Source organism: Mobula hypostoma, chromosome 3 (assembly GCF_963921235.1).
Source record: "Mobula hypostoma chromosome 3, sMobHyp1.1, whole genome shotgun sequence".
In the NCBI taxonomy this organism is placed as follows: domain Eukaryota; kingdom Metazoa; phylum Chordata; class Chondrichthyes; order Myliobatiformes; family Myliobatidae; genus Mobula; species Mobula hypostoma.
Genome location: NC_086099.1, coordinates 155,974,917 through 155,996,736, shown reverse-complemented (window position 1 = coordinate 155,996,736; position 21,820 = coordinate 155,974,917). Strand labels below are relative to the sequence as shown.

The window sequence follows — 21,820 nt, the reverse complement described above, 5'->3', positions numbered from 1 at the left end:
CTTGCAGCTGAATAGGACGCCCATAGGATTCCTGTCTTGTATACAGTATAAGGGCTGGTTTTCTGGATGGTCATTCGCTGTCCAAGGCTGCACCTATGACACCACAACTAAGAGAAACAGGCATTCTTTGGGCAAGGCATCTTGCCTTTGTTGGATAGGAAACCATAGGAATCTGCCTTTTATCTGCCAATCTTGTAGCAATGGGTTTCTAAATAAATAAGGCTTAAAACTGTCACAACATGTCTGAAGGGCATGAAAGGAAATCTCAAGTAAAAACAAGTGATAAGAATTATAGATGAAATCTGAGCTGATTTTTAGCAATGGTTGATTTTTTTTTAAAAGAGCTGTTATTAAGGAGACCGAAGATAATATAGATGCATTTTGGGACAAGAAGTTGAATGACACAGTGCATCCCCTGTACTTCTTGAATGAAAGTTGTTTTAACCCTTTATAATCATACCTGCAATCATTTACAGATCAAATCATGCCGGCTGGAAATTGGCACTGCCAGTTTTTGATATTGTAACAAATTCTACTTTAAGGACTCATGGGATGATCTAACTCCTCTTATGTTCCAGGAGAATTTGAATTACGAGCGAACCTTGTCGTCGGGATACCTGTTGCGCTGGGCAGTCTGGAGAACATGGTGGCAAACCCAGACCTCTGATGGTATGTGAAATTCTAACGGAACTATCCATCCCCTTTACGGCACCAGAAGACCTGTGGACACTCCTGGTCTGCATCCATTGCTCTTGTACCCTTAATCTGAGCCTGAACTACAATGTTGCATGCAATCTCATTGATGATGGCTTAATTGATCCCAATCCACCACTGACATGTCCAGCCTCCCCAACACCACCTAATATTTTAAGGCTTCTGGCACATTCCTTGGACAATGTTGTGTTTAATCTTTCACTTATAAATTTCCACTTTCATTAGAAGATTAAAGAGCTTAGGTAAAATCTATCATATGAAATTTTGTTTTGTTTGGAATGGTCTGAATTAGAATCCCTCAATCCAGAGACTATTGTGCAAGCTGCTTTTTCCAGGAAATTTACAACTATAGTCAGTAGGGAGAGTAGACCCAGTTTTCCATCCCTTTATGAATGAGAAATCTGGGCACCATGATCACAATATCCTTCCCATTTCTTTTGATTTCATTCAATGTGCAATTGCATTTGATCTTTTGTACACAGAAATCTATTGTCACATGTTTAGATTCTTACCACAAGTCCAATCAGTCCTTTCAGAATAACTGGTGTTTTAGTTTGTTGACTGAGTGGTCAGTCTGAGCCCAGAATAATATCTGTATCTGTGCTCGGTCTGATTGTAGTCTGATCTTCTAACCATGCTTACTGCATCATCATATGAAAGTCAAGACCCTGTCTTCTACCACTTTCTTCTTCCTTCAAAATTGCAATTTAAAATTTCAAAAGTCTAACCAGTTAAATTTCAGAAGCCTAACCAGTCTGCATTACTGCTGTTTTCCACTCTCATCAGCAAAGAGAATTCTGCCATTTCAATGACAGAACCAGCAAAAAATTCCGGATTAACATAATCTATGTCCAAATATTCCTTCAAAATAGTCTAACTTTAAATTTTGTAGTTTATGGTCTAAAACAAATTCCTACTCTTTCTATGGGACAATGTTGCATTAGTTTCTCTGACAGAATCGAAGAAAACAATTACTGTACAGAAATTAAAGCAATTTTCATATTTAATTATGTTCTTAACAGCTATATGTCACTATTCAAAGTTTTCATTACTATATATTTCTAAATTAGCATCATCATTTCACATTTGATTAGGTCAATTCAATGAAAAGACACAGTGACAGCAGCAATGCTCACCTGATCTGATGTGTAGGCCACCAGCTTAGACATGATCATGCCTTCCTCCACATCAGAATTATTTGCCTGAAATAGTGTAACCATCTTCCTTTTAGCTGCAAGGAGTGCGACCAGTGTACTTTCACTGGCTGAGCCCTAAATAAATAAATCATGCTTTTTAGAATGATTTACAAAATCAAAACACAGAACACAGAAGGAATTTTATTCAAAACATAAAATGCAGAAAGTATTGATCAACTGGGGGAAAATTTCTGGAATGGGAAAAAGTGTTAATATTTCAAGTCAATCTTCTTTCATCAGAATTCACCTGCCATCTCTTTCTTTCCATAGAGATTGCCTGACCTGCCATGTATTTACAGCATTTTTGGATTTTATTCAAAATCCAAAGCAAAAAATAATATTTTTTGTGTTTGAACTATTAAAAATATTTAATTCATGAATTAATAATGTCGTGTAATTTGTGTGATACATTACAGCATGCTTTCCTAGATAAGATGCACAAAGCACTACTTGATTGGTCTTCGTAAGGCCGTTAAACAGAAATATAATTAACTATCATTAATCATAGAAAATACATTGTACACTGGGATTGTGGGGAGGTGGGGTTGAAAGGAGAGGATGGACAGGGATGAAAGATGGAAGGAGGGTGACAGATATACACTCAGTGTTCACTTTATTAGGTATACCTGTACAATTGCTCGTTAATACAAATATCTAATCTGCCAGCAACTCAATGCATGTAGACACAGTCAAGAGGTTCGGTTGTTGTTCGAACTAAACATCAGAATGGGGAAAAATGTGATCTCAGTGACTTTGATCCTGGATTGTTGGTGCCAGATGGGGGGGTTTGAATATCTCAGAAACTGTTGAACTCCTAGGATTTTCATGCACAGCAGTCTCTAGAGTTTACAGAGAAAGGTGTGAAAAACAAGAAACATTCAGTGAGCAGCAGTTTCGAGGACAAGAACACCTTGTTAATGACGGAGATCAGAAGAGAATGGACAGACTGGTTCAAGCTGACCGGAAGGTGACAGTAATTCAAATAACCACATGTTACTATGGTGGTGTGCAGAAGAGCATTTCGGAATGCACACTATGTCAAACTTAAAAGTGGATGGGCTACAGCAGTGGAAGACCTATGCCTTATAAAGTGAACACTGAGTGAATACTATATACATTATGTGTAAGATTCAATGGCCAGGAAGGCAGTACTATATTGCTTTGTGGAGAGCGAAGGCCACGACAAGTCACAGAAGATGTCATGGTCATTCACTGCAGCCAAGACCTCAGTCTGCCAAACTTGTTTATCCCACTGGACCTTCTGAGTTCCAGAGAGAAGAACTGTCTCAGTGCAATGGCTTTTCCACTTTAAAAACTCTCCTGCACAGGTTTTATATATATATATATATATATATATATATAGAGAGAGAGAGAGAGAGAGAGAGAGAGAGAGAGAGAAAAGCAGGAGTGTGTCTGGAATCAGTGAAGTGAGCTCAGTGATCAAACATTAGGAGCAAACAGGTAGGCCGAAGTATGCAGGGAGGGGAAAAGAACACATGGACTTGGTGATTGTGAGAGAAAAAGTAAAAAGCACACAGGCTGGAACTTGCAGAGCTGGGAAAGAGTTTAGGGATAAGGGATAATAGTGGGTGGAAGGTGTGGAAGTGAGCATGCGGAGAGACAAGGAAGACTGCACAGAGTAGTATAAATAAGTGCATGAAAGGTGTGGATGAGAGCATGGAGAGGTTGTGGATAAGAGTATCTTGAGTGAAAAAGGGAGGAAGCAGAAGAGCAAAATGTTTATAGCCTCATCCCCCCTTCCTATACATCTTGCATTCCACACCCACATCCACCTCCAAGCTTCTCTCTCACTCCTGCCCCAACTCTCCCAATTCCTCTCTCTCCTGAACTTTTCTCTCCATTCTGAGCCAAGGTCTGTTTGTAGTCCCAGATATTGACAGGTTATTGATGTTGTAAAGTATTTGTCAAAGTTCATCATAGTAGGCTGATCCAAAAGATTAGGGCATATGAGATCCATGGCAAAGATTACACACAAAATAGGTGTGGCCATGGAAGACAGAGTCTAGTGGAGGATGAGTGTTATTTTGACTCCAGGTCTTCAACAATTGGTATACACAGTGAAAATACAGGAACCGTATGGGCTGACCTCCAGCAGATATGTCAAATTAATTGGCTATATCTTCCAAGTAACTGCACAAGAAGATTTGTTACAGCTAATAAACAAAGGATTTATCTCTGCACCTCTGCTATGCAATAGAGTCTTCATGCTCTACTCTGAAGAGGGAGCGATCCTTGAAACCCAATGAAGTCTTCTAAAATTCCCCTTTCCTACAGTTGATCTCAGACACCCAGACTGCTGCCACTGATGCCTTTTAGGGGAAAGGGAATTATTGATGACGATCATCTTTCAAGCCCCAAATCTAAATTTTACAGGTTTTGGTTCTGCAAAATGCAAAAAAATAGATTGGGGTAGAAATTAGCTGTTGGTCATGTGATGAACAGACATGCCCAGAGTTCCTTGTCTGCATCACGTCTGTATTTAGGTCATTGAAACCAAATTTTAGAAGCAGAATGCAACAAACATGTTCATTCACTACTAAGTCTGCATCACTTAGCACAAACATCCGAGGACAAATTTTCATTCCAGATTTTAAGTTGCATACTTTGCAACTTCTAGAGTGCACTCTAGTACTATGATCACTTGCTCCTTGGCGATAGATTGATTCCTCCTGAAAGCATCAATTCCACAAGAAGCCCATCCTGCAAACTAGTGACCTGAGAAGCACGCAGAGCTCCCCCTCTCGTTAATTTCCTGTGTTGAATCCATACCACTGAAACATTTAGTGCAATATGACTGTGAATCTGCCACTAGATTATGAAAACTCCTCCCATGTACTACAAGAGGAGTTAGAAATCTGCTCATCTACAGTGGTTTCTAGACCTTAATTAAAAGACTATCACAAAGAGCTGCATACAAACTGACGAATGAATTCTGGCTTAGGCAGCATCGATGGAGGGAAATGGATAGCTGCCACTTTGGGCCCAGAGCCTTCATCTGGACTGAGAGCAAAGAGCTATTGGCAATCATGTATGGAACATTGAAATGGCCTTCCGATATGTAAAATATTCTATTTAAAATACTTACAATTCAGTGCCCTATAAGAGTGAAATATGGCATCCTGAAGAAGGGTCTTGGCAAGAAATATCAACTGTTTATTCATTTCCATATATGCTGCCTGACCTGCAGAGTTCCTCCAGCATTTTGTGCATGTTGCTTGGGAATTTTAGCATCTGCAGACTTTCTTGTGTTTATAGAATGTGATTCCTCCTTGGTATATGCTCAATAAAATAGAGGTTTGAAAGACAAATGGTGTCAGCTTGGAATGTTGTAATGGCCTGTTTTCACCCTTATTGACCAATGTTTTAACTCTATTTTGAATGCACATCATTAAGATTAGATACCGGTAAAGAATATTGTCCCCCATCTACACCTGCTGTCTCTAATTTTGAGGAGTGTCTGTGTTGGCTGAAGGTTGATAAAGATAACAAAGGGTATAAAAATATAAAAGGTATAAAGTTTATTTGTGCAAGGGGGGGAAGTCTTCTCTTAGGTTGGGTCATAAGACATGATGCCCTGATAAGCGAGGCTTTGGGCCTATTTTGGGCTGCTCCAGGTTCCCATCTGAGGACTCAATTTTTGGTTCAGAATGCTGTTCTTCACTTCAATTGTTTGCATGATTTGTATTTTTTTCTTTCTCTTGTGCAACAGGTGTTGGCCCTTTATTTTTGTTTTTATTCTTTTTTTTAAATGGTTTCTTTAGGATTTCTTGCTTTGAGGCTACCTGGGAGCAAGAAAATCTCACAGTTTACAATTTATACATTCTTTGATAATAAATGTACTTGAACTAATGGTAGTGCTAAGGATTGGAGGATGGGGAGGTAGTGAGGGAGGTTCAGAAGGAGAGAGGGAGGGGGAGAGGGGGAGAGAGAGAAAGAGAAGAGAAAAGATTAAAAGATTGTTGGATCTGTGGTTTCCCTCTGGCATTGTGCAGATCAACTCACAGGTGGATGATAAGTATTGTCTTGCTTTTTGTACCATTACTTCAGTAATCATTTGTTCTTCTTTCTACATTCTAATAATTTAATAAAATTATTTTTTGTGGCATCAACATGTGCATACAGTAGAACCTCCTTTGTTTGTCAATACCTAATACCAATTTTAAAGTATTTTTTATGACCTTAATTAAATTCATAATCAGAAGACATGAAAGCAGCCATTTTTCAGAATTAACTGAAAAATGGTGAGATTAACTCTATTAAATTGATCTATCCTGGGCCAACGTATCGGTGCAGTTACAAAGAAGGCATGGCAGTGGCTATATTTCATTTGGAGTTTGAAGGGATTTGGTATGTCAGCAAAGGCACTTGCACATTTCTTCAGATGTACAACGCAGAGCATTCTAACTGGCTGCATCATTGTCTGGTGTGGGGGGTGGTGTTGAGGGGCTACTGCACAGGATTAATACAGAACTTTTCATACTCAGTTCACGGAATACGCTTGAGATGTCAGTTTTCTAAAGCAGAATCAAAGTACTTAAGAGGGAACAAGATAAACATGGTAAAATTATTAAAGGCAGGGAAATATTATTTGAATTTAGAGTCACATTTTTATTTTAAATAATTCCATCCAGCTTGGAACTTTCTTTTGAAATTCTACCAATGAGATTTACAAATCTCACCAAATTCTGGGAGGGTATCAGAGGATTGGAAAGCATCAAATAGGACTCCCTTATTCAAGTTAGGAGAAAAACAAATGGTGGGGGATAACTGTAGGCCACTTAGTTTAACATCTATTGTCGGCAAGATGCTAGAGTCAATAAGGGGAAATAGCAAGAAGGATACAACTAGTAGAGTATCCCAGTGATTAGCTCTTGATCTTCAATTATTAACTATCTATATTGATAGTCTGGAGGAAGGAGCAGAATATAACGTATCCAGGTCTGCCAATGACACAACAATAGTCTGAAAAGCACATTGTGAAGAGGATATTGTGATTCTGCAAAGGCATATAGATAGAATGAGTGGGTATAAACTTGGCAAATAGAGCTTAATATGGGAAATTATGAAGTCATGCACATTAATAATAGGAATTAAAGGGAAGATTATTACTATAACTGAACATAGAAGAAAAGCTGAAGCCAACCTATATCAGCTCTAATCACATTGAATGTCAAGGGTTGCTTGAGGTACCAGATAATCTACTCCTGCTCCTATTTTCTTGTGCTCCTTTGTTTAAAGTAGTGGTTTGACGAATTTTTTTTCTGTGATCAAATTTCAAACTCAAACAAAATCAAGGGTTTTGTTAAAATCCTCAAAGGTGAAATGCTTTGTAATCTTGGGTGGATGACCTGTACTTACATACTTATTAAGAAATTTCAGGCCTGCATTGCTTGAACTTTATCATTCGTGGTCAACTGCTGCAAAATTTGGGCTGAAAGAAGGAGCCCTTCTGGCTCAGGTCTGTATATGGTGATGTAATCACTCTCCATGAACTGTTACAATTTTTGCCCTCTTAGTGATTTATTTCTCATTGTATATCAAAGAGCACTCTGCTTTTCAGAACAATTCTCAGAGAAAGGAAACTCATAATAAGTTGCTATGATACGTTTTTCTCCATTGCCGACAGAGTACAGACAACTGTTGCTATGGTGAAACAAACAAAACAGGGAAGAAATGTAGTTCAAATGACGCACATTCTCTCACATCAAAAATCAATTGATGCGTTTTCTTTCCAATTTGTGTCTTTTTCAAATGCCTGCTGAAATGTATCCGTAATTTGCTCACTGCTGGGTGACAAACACAATAGATAGCAAAATTACATTCAAGCACACATACTTTGCCAATGTCAAAATTACATCTCAAAGCAAAAATGGACTTCTGTTGTCCGCTATTATGCTGCCTGCGATTTCCTCCCTCACAGGAAATTATCGTCAGTAGCAGCTCCACAGATTCCAATTAAGTTGAAAGGTTTCTTTCTATCACAAACAATTAATAATTATGTGCAAACTGAAATTTCAAATAAGCACAGCTTCTTGAAAAGAGAATGACATTTGCAAATGATAAGCATCAAATAATGAAGCAGATGTTCCACTAGCTGTGATATTTGAGCTATTTTTAATCAAAATAAAGATAACTGCTTTTGAAGTTATTGCATGCCCTACCTGAAAGTGTCTATCATCTGTCTGAATCAATATTATTACCACCGTCTAAGTTTACTTTAACCATGTATGACTCACAGGAAATTACAACAGACTCCTCAATACATACAAAACGAGAGGCCTGGCATTGTCTCAAAACTTGTCTGAAATCAAACTAATAGCATCAGAATAAATGAGTCTGAGCCCAGCTACTAAATCACTTTCTTCTGCTAGAGTTTTATTTTGCATCCACAATGAAAGGGAATGGCCGTCCCTTCAGCAAGAATCTGATTCAACAGTGGCAGCAGAGCTAATCCTGGTATGCTGCAGTATTTTTTTTAACATGGCTGTCATTGCTATCACAATCTTAGCAACTCTAAGGTCTAGAGCAATAACCACAGGACAACAATAGTAAACTCTGTTGATTAGTGCGAGAGGACCTCCAATTTCAGCAATGTTTATGCCATCTTTAATTGTCTGTGAGAAAGCAAGCTAACATGCACGGTACTGTTAGGTAGGAAGTTACTCGGTTTTGGCTCAGCATTGATGAAGGACATGCTATATTTCCATGCTCGTAGGGCTTGGAGGTGAATCAAATTCCAACATGATGACAAACTTTATTCTTAAAGATGTGAGATACTTGTAAGGTGCTAGAGAAGCCGAGCTACTCACTGCAGAGCAAATTATAGGTGGCTGCGTGGGAGTCACCCCTTGCCAGTAGTAGTGGGAATAATTGGTCAGGTAGACTGTAATGTTGAGCTGGTGTTAAGCTTCTTGACCTCCTCTCATTCGAGCAAATAACAGATCTATCACACACCTGAGATGTCTTGTAGGTAATGGAAAATCTTTGGAGAACTCATTACAGTCTCTCATTTATTTTTCAGGTAGCAATTTCATCACACAGGTCAGCTATTCAGTGCAACAAATGTTTTGTGGTGATTAGGCTTCAGTTAAGTTTCACTCATATTATCGTATCTTCTGCATCAACTTAACCGCATAGTCCCAGCCACTTCACAAGGTGAGGGTGGGGGTAAGCAGGAGGGGGACGGTGGTAAAGGAGTTCAGAGTGAGCCATAGAGAATGAAACAATAGAGAGAAAAGACATGACAGCCAATTAAGTGCCAACCCTCTCTTAATCGACTATCACAGCTAATAAAATGTTTCTGCTCCTGACATTCTCAACCATACTTCTTCCAAAAGAAACAAACAAAAAAAATCACAAAATAAATTTCGGAAAAAAACAAAGGGAATCATTTACAAACATACAAATAATATCAAACAATTAAAAAAATCTAAAAATACTCACTCTGATTCCTTAGAGCCATTCTTCTACATGGTGATGAACAGTAGATAAATTTCTACACCATGTTTTACAGTACCTTGTAAAAATATTCAGTCCCCATCCTTTTGTTCATATAAATGACAATTAGAACTAGGGAATTCGACTGATCTAAGTGAGAATTTTTATTTGTGAATCGCTTGCTCTTTTTTTATATAGTGGAGCCCAAAATATGGGGAAAATTGGAAAGCTTGTTGAACCACTTCCTGTAACTATTACAGCCTGTAGTCGTTTTTGGACAAGTCTCTACTAGCTTTGCACAATGTGATAGAGCAAGATTTCCACATTTTTCCTTGCAAAATTGCTCAAGCTGTGCCAGGCTGTGGACAGCAATCTTGAGGTCTTGCCAGAGATGTTCAGTCAAGCTAAGGTCAGGACTCTGACTCCGCCACTGAAGGACTTCAATTTTCTTCATTTGAAGCCACTCTGTGGTTGTTCTGGCACTCTGCTCTGGATTGTTATCCTGCTGAAAGACAAATTTCTCCACAGTTTAAGCTTTCTAGCAGAGGCTAGCACGTTTTTATCCAGGATTTCTCTGTATTTAGCAGCGTTCATCATCCCATCAATCCTGACCAGATTTCCACTCCCTGCTGCTGAAAAGCACCCCACATAGCATGTTGCCACCTCCATGGTGTTAGGATGGTGTTGCCTGGTTAATGTGCAGCATTAGATTTATGCCACATGTACCACTAAATAAAACATAATCCTTGCCCATAAAGACTTTGCAAAGAGTCACTGAGAAGATGCAGTGAAGATGTAAAAGAATGTCGTGTGTTCAAATGAGACTACAGTGGAATTTTTTGGCCTCAACACTGAGTGATATGTGTGGCGAGAAGATTGTTGTCCACTGCTGCTCCCCATATAATCTAGGACATGTTGAGTAATTTTGCAAGGACGAATGGACAACTCCTGCTCCATCATATTGTGCAAAGCAAACAGAGATTTATCCAAAAAGACTACTGACTGTCATAGCTGTGGGAAATGGTTCAACTAAGTACTGAGCCAAGCTGGATGAATACTTGTGAACTGCTGACACTTAAGTTTTTAGTTTTTAGCTTTTCATGCTTTACAATTTGTCCTGATTTTTGGGCTCTACTATGAAGAAAGGAGCATGTGATTCACAAATAAAAGTTCCCAGTTAAATTGATCAAAATTCCTAGTTGTAATACTCACTTATGTAGACAAAGGGTTGAAGCTGAATACTCCCACAAGGCACTGTATCTACCCCAGATGGTTACCGCAGGTTGGTCAGTGCAAGCACTGGTGGAGTACTCCTCCAGCTTTGTACTCGGTTGCTGGGACTCCAGACGTAGCATTATTACACTGTCATCAAAAAGCAGTCAGACCAGTTAGGATTTCTGCATCTGTACACTCATATACGAATACCTCAAATGTCCCACTTATGTGAAGCAGTCTATGTCTGATCTCTCTGATCAGCTGAAAATTTCCAGGTGTTTTGTATTCTTTAATTACAAAATCTCAAATCTCTGGATAACAGAGATTGGGCTAATTGATTTATAATTCCTTTGGCCCCTCATTTTTTAACTGGCTGAGTTGCTGGGTCCTTACAACATAAATTAGTGGTTCTAAATATTTGTGGTGATAATTTTATTTGTGTTTTTGTTACTAACATAGATGATCAGCTTCTACCTCTTCTAATGGCAAATCGTCCAGCAATTTATTAAAATTCACAATTCATGCCATTAGTTCCTCAAAGATTTGACTTTTTTTTAAAAAGTGCATACACAAATGACACACACTCAATTAATCCATTACTGCTTTTCCAGCGCATTCTGAGCAGTTCTAGTAAAATAGAATTCACTTTGGTCTTTTACTCAAATTGTTCTTACCTGTATCACTCCACCGCCTTCAATCCCAGTCCCAGCTAGAAACTCATCAGGCAGATTCAGCATCTTGCCCAGCCAGTCAAGCATCACCGTCTCCAATTCAGTACACGCAGGGCTTGCGGCCTAAGGGTAAAGCAGGAGTTTGCATATCTCTAATGATCTTAAATTCAAATCATCCTAATGACAAAGTAAAATAAATTTGTAATAAGGAACATCAAGTAAGCTAAAGCACACATAAGGTTGTCTCTGAGAGGAGCATATTGCAAAGGCTATGGAGCATTATGGACAATCCCCCTCACACCCTCCATGACATACTGGACAAACAGAGGAGCACCTTTAGTAACAGATTGATTTCACCAAGGTGTACCACTGAATGCCACAAGAGATCCTTTCTTCCTGTGACTGTATGACTCTACAACTCCTCCTCCCCCTTAAGTATATAAGTATATGGTTTCATTGCACATCTGTATTTTGCACTATTACTTTTTAATCCACATTTTGCATTCTTTTTCATACCTCAATATTTTGTATCTTTGTATTTCAAAGTATATATTTCTGACTGAACAACCTTGCATCAATGATTTCCTTCAGGATAACTAAAGTTTTATCTTATGTCATAATACTGAGGTTTGCATTGAATTGATATTGCTGGTGTGGGAGTAGCAGCCAGAAAGGTCCTTGAAATATATTTCAGTCTGGTCATTATTTGAACTGCTGATAACAGAGAAGTGTCATTATATATTGTCTTTCCAAAGGCTCTATGTGATTTCATGAACAAAGACGCTGTTGACGGTGCAGAAGAACAAATCTTCAGGAAAGGCTGCTTCTGTAATCATTGGCAAAATCTCAGATCCCAAGGGAAAGGTCACTTTAATAATCAAGAAATTCAGCTTAACCTGTAAATTCCTGTGGAAGGGAGCACTCCAGTATTAAGCTAGGTTGTATGCACTCTCTCTAAAGTGCTGAGCCAAGTTGAAATTTTACATTTACTTGTTAATCCCTATCACATTACATCCAGCAGTCAAAACACACATTTGTCAGGTTAGAGGGTGGTGGTGGGGAGACTAATTATGGAAATATGACATTCGGTACTGTAATGAGTCTAAATTATGGCTGTGCCTACTCTTACCACTGCTGATCCTGCTCACCCCATTCATTAAAAACTGCACAAAAATGTCACTTCACATTTTTGTTTTTAACTTTCTGGGGAAGTTGGGAATAGGAGATGTAGCAGGTGGAAAGGAAGACAGGAAAAGACAGGTGCAAACTTAAAGCACACGGTATTGGGGGTAAGGTATTGGTGTGGGTGGAGAATTGGTTAGCAGACAGAAAGCAAAGAGTGGGAATAAACGGGACCTTTTCGGAATGGCAGGCGGTGACTATTGGGGTACCGCAAGGCTCAGTGCTGGGACCCCAGTTGTTTACAATATATATTAATGACTTGGATGAGGGAATTAAATGCAGCATCTCCAAGTTTGCGGATGACACGAAGCTGGGTGGCAGTGTTAGCTGTGAGGAGGATGCTAAGAGGATGCAGGGTGACTTGGATAGGTTGGGTGAGTGGGCAAATTCATGGCAGATGCAATTTAATGTGGATAAATGTGAAGTTATCCACTTTGGTGGCAAAAATAGGAAAACAGATTATTATCTGAATGGTGGCCGATTAGGAAAAGGGGAGGTGCAACGAGACCTGGGTGTCATTATACACCAGTCATTGAAAGTGGGCATGCAGGTACAGCAGGCGGTGAAAAAGGCGAATGGTATGCTGGCATTTATAGTGAGAGGATTCGAGTACAGGAGCAGGGAGGTACTACTGCAGTTGTACAAGGCCTTGGTGAGACCACACCTGGAGTATTGTGTGCAGTTTTGGTCCCCTAATCTGAGGAAAGACATCTTTGCCATAGAGAGAGTACAAAGAAGGTTCACCAGATTGATTCCTGGGATGGCAGGTCTTTCATATGAAGAAAGACTGGATGAACTGGGCTTGTACTCGTTGGAATTTAGAAGATTGAGAGGGGATCTGATTGAAACGTATAAGATCCTAAAGGGATTGGACAGGCTAGATGCGGGAAGATTGTTCCCGATGTTGGGGAGGTCCAGAACAAGGGGTCACAGTTTGAGGATAGAGGGGAAGCCTTTTAGGACCGAGATTAGGAAAAACTTCTTCACACAGAGAGTGGTGAATCTGTGGAATTCTCTGCCACAGCAAACTGTTGAGGCCAGTTCATTGGCTATGTTTAAGAGGGAGTTAGATATGGCCCTTGTGGCTACAGGGGTCAGGGGGTATGGAGGGAAGGCTGGGGCAGGGTTCTGAGTTGGATGATCAGCCATGATCATAATAAATGGCGGTGCAGGCTCAAAGGGCCGAATGGCCTACTCTGCACCTATTTTCTATGTTTCTATGAAATATGCGACAAAAGACAGAAGATGAGTGAGGAGTGAAGAGTGGAGCAGGAAGTGGAAAATACAATAAAAGGATAGAGATACAGTTCATGGATAAATGAGCAAGAATGGAACAAATGAAATTAAATAGGATTGAGGGTTGGTCTGAGTTTCCCAGCCTCATCCATGGAGTTTATTTTCCAGATAGAGGTTGCAATAGACTTTCACTTACGGGAGTGTGATTTATGAAAATTTTCTTCCCCAGCCCTCATCTATCTGCTCAATGAGAATAGTGGATGCAAGAAAGGTTTTCTTCGCTTCCTGTCATGAATCCAAAACTATGCCTCTTTTGTAATGAGTGTTACTACTTGAGGCTTGATATATCAAACTTTGCCAATGAAAGCACCTGTAGTACTTGTCACTAAATAATGGCAGAAATATAATAATCTAAAGAGAAAAGTTGTTTTTTATTTCAGAATATCATGCACATAAAAATGAATGCAGATGATGGAAAACTAAAATACAACAGATAATGAAGGAAATATTCAACAGGTCAGGCTGGGAAGAGGAAGTGAGTTAACATTTCACCTTTACCAGAACTGGGAAGGAGACAGAAACTTGTTAAGCTGCAGGGAGTTTGGGGGAGAGAGTTGCCTCTGATGGGGTACAGCCAAGATAACCATGGAGATAAGCTGTAAACAAGATTATCTGGTCAATAAATAAATGAAAGCGGTTAAGAGTGAGAACATAAACAAAAAAGTTGCAAATACAGAACAGGAAAACATATGCAGTGCATCTTCCACTTTCGATTAAAAAGAGGGAATGTAAAACATTACAATGGAAAGCCAGCTGAAAGTCCTTGGTAACCCCAGATCCTGGCATAGAGGCAGATAATAATTGATCTCTGTCCTCTGAATGGATTCTAAACTACTATCTACATGAAATAGAAAACAGAGATTAGTAGTTTCATTTATAGTTCTCCCACTGGCACTTCTTAATATGAACAGAGAAATCTCCATTTCTAGGAAAGATACTGATGTTGAGCTAGTTGTTTGCTTTATTCAAGTCCAGTTTCTACCAACAGTCACTGTCAAAAGTGAATCTGAAGTTTTACTAAGAAACAGATATGAGGAGGTTAACAGGTTGTATATCAACTGCTTTCCATAATCCGTGTTGCTCCGTTTATTTTCTTTGTATTCTAATCTACTCAGTTTATTACTGCATTGACTAGTAAATATACTGAGACCAGCTGCCAGCTGAATACAGAGAACGTACCTCACCAATGTCAAGTATGATTTATCAAGAAATGTAGATTTCAAAAGTATAAAGCTGCAGGCGTGTCATTTCTATTTTAAGATTTTTAAAATTTAATTCAGTTCATGGAACAACTAAGAAATGTCCTGAAGAAACCTACGGCACAGCTGCCTCACTGACTAAGGCACAGCAAATAGAAACCATGTTTGTTTAACTAAATGGAAAATTGTGTGTGATTGGCAGATGTGATTTCTGGCATCCTGTCATCATATTGACAACCTCATTGTCATGACATCTCTATTACCACATTATGCTGTGCAAATCATGGTCATTCGGCTGCGAGTCACCATGAGGTAACAATTTTTATACATTTTATTCTGAATGGCAGTAAATAATTGGCTCTATTCAACTGCATATGCGTCCATCCCACATCGAAGCAGCTGTAAACAATAATAGCCTTTGTTCCCTCTGTTGATAACATAAATTATAGCAGAAATGTGTATTAAAATAGTCTTGACAATGAATGTTAGAATATACAGTATGTTAGAGAATAATAAAAAATGCCAGAAATAACTATAGGAAATTAATTGGTTCTGTTAATAAAGCAGAGCTAACTAACTAGCTAACTTAGAAAGGAGTTGGTAATAATCAGACACATTTTCATTAAAGCATCATTCTGTAATAAGTAATACTAAATGAAGAAGGGCCAGAAAGCTGAATATTTCCAGTATGGAGCTCCAGTCAGTGGCCAGTTTATTAGATACATCCTGTACCTAATAAAGCTACTGAGTGTATGTCCATGGTCTTCTGTCACCCGAGCCCATCAACTTCCAGGTTCAATGTGTTGTGCATGTTTAGAGATATTCTTCTCAACACCACGCTTTCAACGTCGGTGGTGGGGAAACTGCTGGAGTCAGTTATCAAAGATGTGATAACAGCACATTTGGAAAGCAGTGAAATCATCGGACAAAGTCAGCATGGATTTGTGAAAGGAAAATCATGTCTGACGAATCTCATAGAATTTTTTGAGGATGTAACTAGTAGAGTGGATAGGGGAGAACCAGTGGATGTGGTATATTTGGATTTTCAAAAGGCTTTTGACAAGGTCCCACACAGGAGATTAGTATGCAAACTTAAAGCACACGGTATTGGGGGTAAGGTATTGGTGTGGGTGGAGAATTGGTTAGCAGACAGGAAGCAAAGAGTGGGAATAAACGGGACCTTTTCAGAATGGCAGGCGGTGACTAGTGGGGTACCGCAAGGCTCAGTGCTGGGACCCCAGTTGTTTACAATATATATTAATGACTTGGATGAGGGAATTAAATGCAGCATCTCCAAGTTTGCGGATGACACGAAGCTGGGTGGCAGTGTTAGCTGTGAGGAGGATGCTAAGAGGATGCAGGGTGACTTGGATAGGTTGGGTGAGTGGGCAAATTCATGGCAGATGCAATTTAATGTGGATAAATGTGAAGTTATCCACTTTGGTGGCAAAAATAGGAAAACAGATTATTATCTGAATGGTGGTCGATTAGGAAAAGGGGAGGTGCAACGAGACCTGGGTGTCATTATACACCAGTCATTGAAAGTGGGTATGCAGGTACAGCAGGCGGTGAAAAAGGCGAATGGTATGCTGGCATTTATAGTGAGAAGATTCGAGTACAGGAGCAGGGAGGTACTACTGCAGTTGTACAAGGCCTTGGTGAGACCACACCTGGAGTATTGTGTGCAGTTTTGGTCCCCTAATCTGAGGAAAGACATCCTTGCCATAGAGGGAGTACAAAGAAGGTTCACCAGATTGATTCCTGGGATGGCAGGTCTTTCATATGAAGAAAGACTGGATGAACTGGGCTTGTACTCGTTGGAATTTAGAAGATTGAGGGGGGATCTGATTGAAACGTATAAAATCCTAAAGGGATTGGACAGGCTAGATGCAGGAAGATTGTTCCCGATGTTGGGGAAATCCAGAATGAGGGGTCACAGTTTGAGGATAAAAGGGAAGCCTTTTAGGACCAAGATTAGGAAAAACTCCTTCACACAGAGAGTGGTGAATCTGTGGAATTCTCTGCCACAGGAAACAGTTGAGGCCAGTTCATTGGCTATATTTAAGAGGGAGTTAGATATGGCCCTTGTGGTTACGGGGATCAGGGGGTATGGAGGGAAGGCTGGGGCGGGGTTCTGAGTTGGATGATCAGCCATGATCATAATAAATGGCGGTGCAGGCTCGAAGGGCCAAATGGCCTACTCCTGCACCTATTTTCTATGTTTCTATGTGGTTATTTGAGTAACTGTCAATTTCCTGTTAGCTTGAACCATTTGGTCATTTCCTCTGATCTCTATCATTACCAAGCTGCTTTCAGCTACAGAGTCACTGCTCGCTGGATGTTATTTTTTGTTTCTCGCATGATTCTCTGTAAACTCTAGAGAATAGTGTGCATGAAAATTCCAGGAGATCAGCAGTTGTTGGGATCTTATATCACCCTACCTGGCATCAACAGTCATTCCATGCTCAATGTCAATGAGCTCACATTTCTTCCCCACTCTGATGTTTGGTCTGAAAAGCATACATGTCTGTATGCTTTTATGTATTGAGTTGTTACCATGTGATTGTTTGCTTAGATAATTGCATTAATTAACAGGTATACAGCTGTAGCTAATGAAGTGTCTATTGATTGTATTTATCTAACATTGACTTAGCAAACTTGAGATAAAATTAATTAGACACGCAAAAGTTAAATAAAAATAAGTGCGGACTCAGTCCAGGTAGGGCAATGTTTTATACATTTAAGTGATTTTGTTTGATGAGGTAATTGATTGATAACATGAGTAAAGTACATGTAGCACCTAGAGATTTATAGATGTTATTTGACACATTGTCCTTCCTTAGGAGAGATATACTATAAAATCAATGTTGTAGTGTGAAGGAAATATGCTATTTAAGTTAAAAAATTAATTGTTATGTTACTTTTTTGTAAATACATGAGAAAGCATTCGCAGTTATATTCCCAGTCCACCAAAATGTTGAGACCTGATAGGGTACCCCATAATTTCACTCTCCATTATAAGACAATACTGAGTTTTAAAAATTGGTGAGGTTAATTGTTACAGGTTGCAGGAACACTTAAGACATGTTAGTTGAATATGCATTTAGCTAGAAGTTACCATTTTCATCTGGGAGACAACATAGGCTGAGAAGAAAAATGGGAGCATAAGCTGATTGGAAAATTGGCAAAGTTCAAATGTGAACATTAAGACAAGGGACTTCAAATATATATTAAATCACAAAATGAAAATCCTGAATTAAATCCACAGAGAAGGCTAACAGCATTTATTTTCAATAAATAGGCTTTAGTAGTGTAAAGATATAATGTTCAATTAGTCAACAATAAATTTCTATATAATATTCTGAATGCCATAGAGCAGATGCCATTGATGAGAGAGCCGCAGAGTGCTGGAAGAGGGGATTGCTTTTGCAGATAAACCAAAGAAAGGTTAAATAAAAATGGTTAGCTCAAAATGTATATGGCTCTTGAAACAGTGATGAGGAGCGATCAAATTAAATTGTCAATAATAGTTTGGTGGGAGAAATTCAGAAAAATTCTTATGATATTATGGTTGCCAATAATGCTTTTCCATAGCAAATGGTTTAGACAGATACCAATGCACCTGTGAAGAGAATATTGAGCAAACAATTGAAGCAGAAGAAGTAATGGTAGAAAAGGTCAAGGAAAAGCACCTAAAATTTTCTTCAGGCAGAATACATTTTCTATAAAATCAGTGTTGTAGTGTGAAGAAAGTATGCTATTTAAGTTAAAAAATTAATTGTTACGTTACTTTTTTGTAAATACATGAGAGACCATTCACAGTTATATTCCCAACCATTTCCAATAACAGTTGTAATTCCAATTTTTTGTCCATCTAAAGTTTGTCTCACCATCACCTCTTTTGCCTATTATTTAATCTTCCGTCTTCTATTGTACAACAAACTAACTCCCTGTCTCTCACTTTCTTACCCTTATGTCTTTGAAATGTAATATTTTCCTGTAGCTTATGATTTTATGTCAAAATATGTCTATCTTCTATCAGTCCTGGCAAAGGTCAAGAACCTGAAATATTACCATTGATCTATGATATATGAAATATGATCTCCTGATCATATACCTATCAAGCGCACTCTTAAATACATCAGTTAATTAGAATCAGTTCACTGTGACCAACTATTTTCCTCCATACCCCAACTAGATGTGGTCAAATAATCCTCTGCAATGGATTCGCTTCACTCTTCTACAATTCCTTTGGACTGTCCCGGAGTTTTATTGTTGGTGCTTCATCTAATTCTCATATTAACAACATCAGCAGCACTGCAAGATAACGGGGAATAGCAAAGTATTCTGTAAACACATAAAGGCTAAGAAGAAAGTTAAGATAGGGATTGGGGCATGTATGAAAAACTCAAGGGTTTATGATAGTGCAATGACAGTGCATTTTAGTGAATAAGAGATGGATTAGGGAATTGAGGATAAGAGAACAAGACACAAGAGTAGTTGGAATATCACAGAGTGGATTGAAAAACAGTTAACGTTATTTCTATATCAGAGCCTTGTATTACTAAAAGAGAAAGTAGACTCTGCAAATAAAAAGTATTTGTTAAAGGAAGTATAATATTGTTTTATATAGGGACCAGTAAGTGGATAAATGTAGGATAGATAAATGAGCAATGACACACTCCAACAGAAAAATTGGGAATGCTTAAATACCTTTCAAAAATTAAGAGAAGGAAGGGTTATGAGAGCCATGTTATAATATGTCAGATTGATTGATGGCGTTGTGGTTTGCTTTACTTTCAACAACTTCTTTGCAACTGGGAGTTACGCAAACTTACAAGTATTACGCCAAAGGAGGTATTCACCAAAAATAGGAAACCATGAAGATTTTTGTTACAAAAGGAAAATTCAAAAAGATCAGAAAGCTGCATTTAAGATGTCGAATGAGGTTAATCACCATTCCCGCTGTGTCGGACAAGTTGACTCAGAACCCCAACATTCAGTGTCTGCAACCTTTGTATAATTAATCACATATAATATATAATGTATAATAAAAAGACACATCGGAGAATCATACCCAGGAAAAGCCGATGCAGCCAATGGCTCCAGACAGCATATCACCAAGAAGACCAGGAAAGGAGATGATCCCAGGAAAATAGGCATGAAAATGAGGACTTTGCCAGTGGGTGATCTGTAGAAAAAAAACACCAATATAAACATTGAATAGAAACCAAACACTCACAAAATGCCCGAGGAACTCAGCAAGTCAGGCGGGATCTATGGAGGGAACAATTAGTCGACATTTTGGTCGGAGACCCTTCATCAGGAGTGGAAAGGAAAGGGACAGATAAGAATAAACCATGGATAATTTCGCCGATGTTTTAATCACTGATCGATTCACAAATACTTCATTCAAACAAGTGGTCAAAAATTTCGACTACACTGCCTTCTGTTCACTGCCATGCAATTTCCTTTTTCATGTGGTCATTTCTCCATCCATTTGCTCACATCATTAGCAACTGGTTGTTTTAATACAGTATTTGCAGCATTTCATATGGGGAAAGACTGTGCGGTCTCTAAAGCCAAGGAATAAATTTGTTGGTTATATTTTCTTACCCCCGGCATGATGACTCTCTCAACATCCTTCATTATTTCCTCGTAACTGTCGGAGTCCTGAGGAGCGCTGTCTGGGATGAGCGGTCGCAGGTACCCGGGCTGCACCGCTGGGTAGACTGGACGCTGTTCGGCAGATTTCAGGTAATCGGTAATAAAATCCACCATTTCTTTGCCTCTTGCGCGGAATTCCTCGAAATCCATGGCGCTTTCGTTCGGGTTCCTGCGGTAAAGAGCATTAGAAATGTTATTTCAGTAAACGTCTGGAAAATTTGGCATTGGTCAAATCAGAAAGAAAGCCTACACATCAAAACTAATGGAAGATATTTATCTTTTTTACCACGATCACGAAATGAACGACTTTTTTCAGATGTAAACTGTTTCAGTACCCAGATCAATTCGATTGTGTAGAACTGTTTATATTATTCTGGGTTCACTTGACCCAGCTTCCCATTGAGCCAATTACAATTTCTGTCGTGACCACTGCCTACTTTACTTAACGCGGTGAGCCTTTTAATAAATCTGACGAAGAATAATCCGATCGCATTTAGCTGTGTTCCACGCTGTGCACATAGTTGTTGGACTATGTATTTCAAACGGCACCGTAATTAAACGTTTGTCAGTTTGTTGAATCAATAACGTGGACTGATCTGTACTCACGTTTACCTCCAGCGCTTTCTTATACTTTGTTCTCTGCGCTTTCAGGCGAAATGATTGTTTTCATATATATGAGTAACCTGGGGCAAAATCAGAATATTGTCCCACCCAATTTCCTGCAACAACCACGACCAGGATAAAGCTCCTCCTACGCACTATATCTGGAAGCTTGAAGTAAACGCAGAGAAAAACAGCGTTATTTCGACAACCCTGCTTACTGGTTTTTATTTCTTCAGTTTGTCCGCTTTACAGATACTTTCCAATTCCCTTTCAGGTAGAATTGCAGCACTGCCCAGTAACTATCTTAGGCAAAGTTTTCTGCTTCTAATATTTGCTATATTTTCATTGTTTATTCACGGGAAAGTTAATTATTGCTACGTTTGAGATACTGGAACGATACACTTGATTGCAAGTGATAATACAACTCAACAGTTCAGAACACTTGGAACATATTCAAGTACTGTCACAATGGGGTGCTGGGAACGGACCCAAATGCGAGACACGGACACTGAAGTACAAGGAACAGGACTTGACCAGAGTAGGGACATGACAGGATACAGGCAAGGAGCAGGGACAAGGACGTGGACTTGGGCTAAGGAAAGCGGGACCAGGACTAAGA

At 39.0% G+C, this 21,820-nt stretch overlaps 1 protein-coding gene across 4 annotated transcripts in view; it reads right to left on the bottom strand.

The window, feature by feature from the left end:
* LOC134344340 (aromatic-L-amino-acid decarboxylase-like) overlaps positions 1 to 21,495 on the bottom strand; it is a 117,775-nt gene extending 96,280 nt beyond the window's left edge. Inside the window, exons 1-5 of one of the 4 annotated variants that reach the window (XM_063043952.1) lie at positions 21,420 to 21,495; positions 20,548 to 20,767; positions 20,009 to 20,122; positions 11,258 to 11,377; positions 1,851 to 1,985 (exon numbers count right to left, since the gene is read on the bottom strand). In XM_063043952.1, coding sequence (XP_062900022.1) covers positions 1,851 to 1,985; positions 11,258 to 11,377; positions 20,009 to 20,122; positions 20,548 to 20,748 — 570 coding nt within the window. In that variant the 5' untranslated portion in view covers positions 20,749 to 20,767; positions 21,420 to 21,495. Of the gene's footprint in view, positions 1 to 1,850; positions 1,986 to 11,257; positions 11,378 to 20,008; positions 20,123 to 20,547; positions 20,768 to 20,884; positions 21,019 to 21,204; positions 21,318 to 21,419 lie in introns of those variants that run through there. The other 3 variants (XM_063043951.1, XM_063043950.1, XM_063043953.1) reach the window with 3 other exon arrangements.
* Between the last annotated feature and the right edge of the window lie 325 nt (positions 21,496 to 21,820).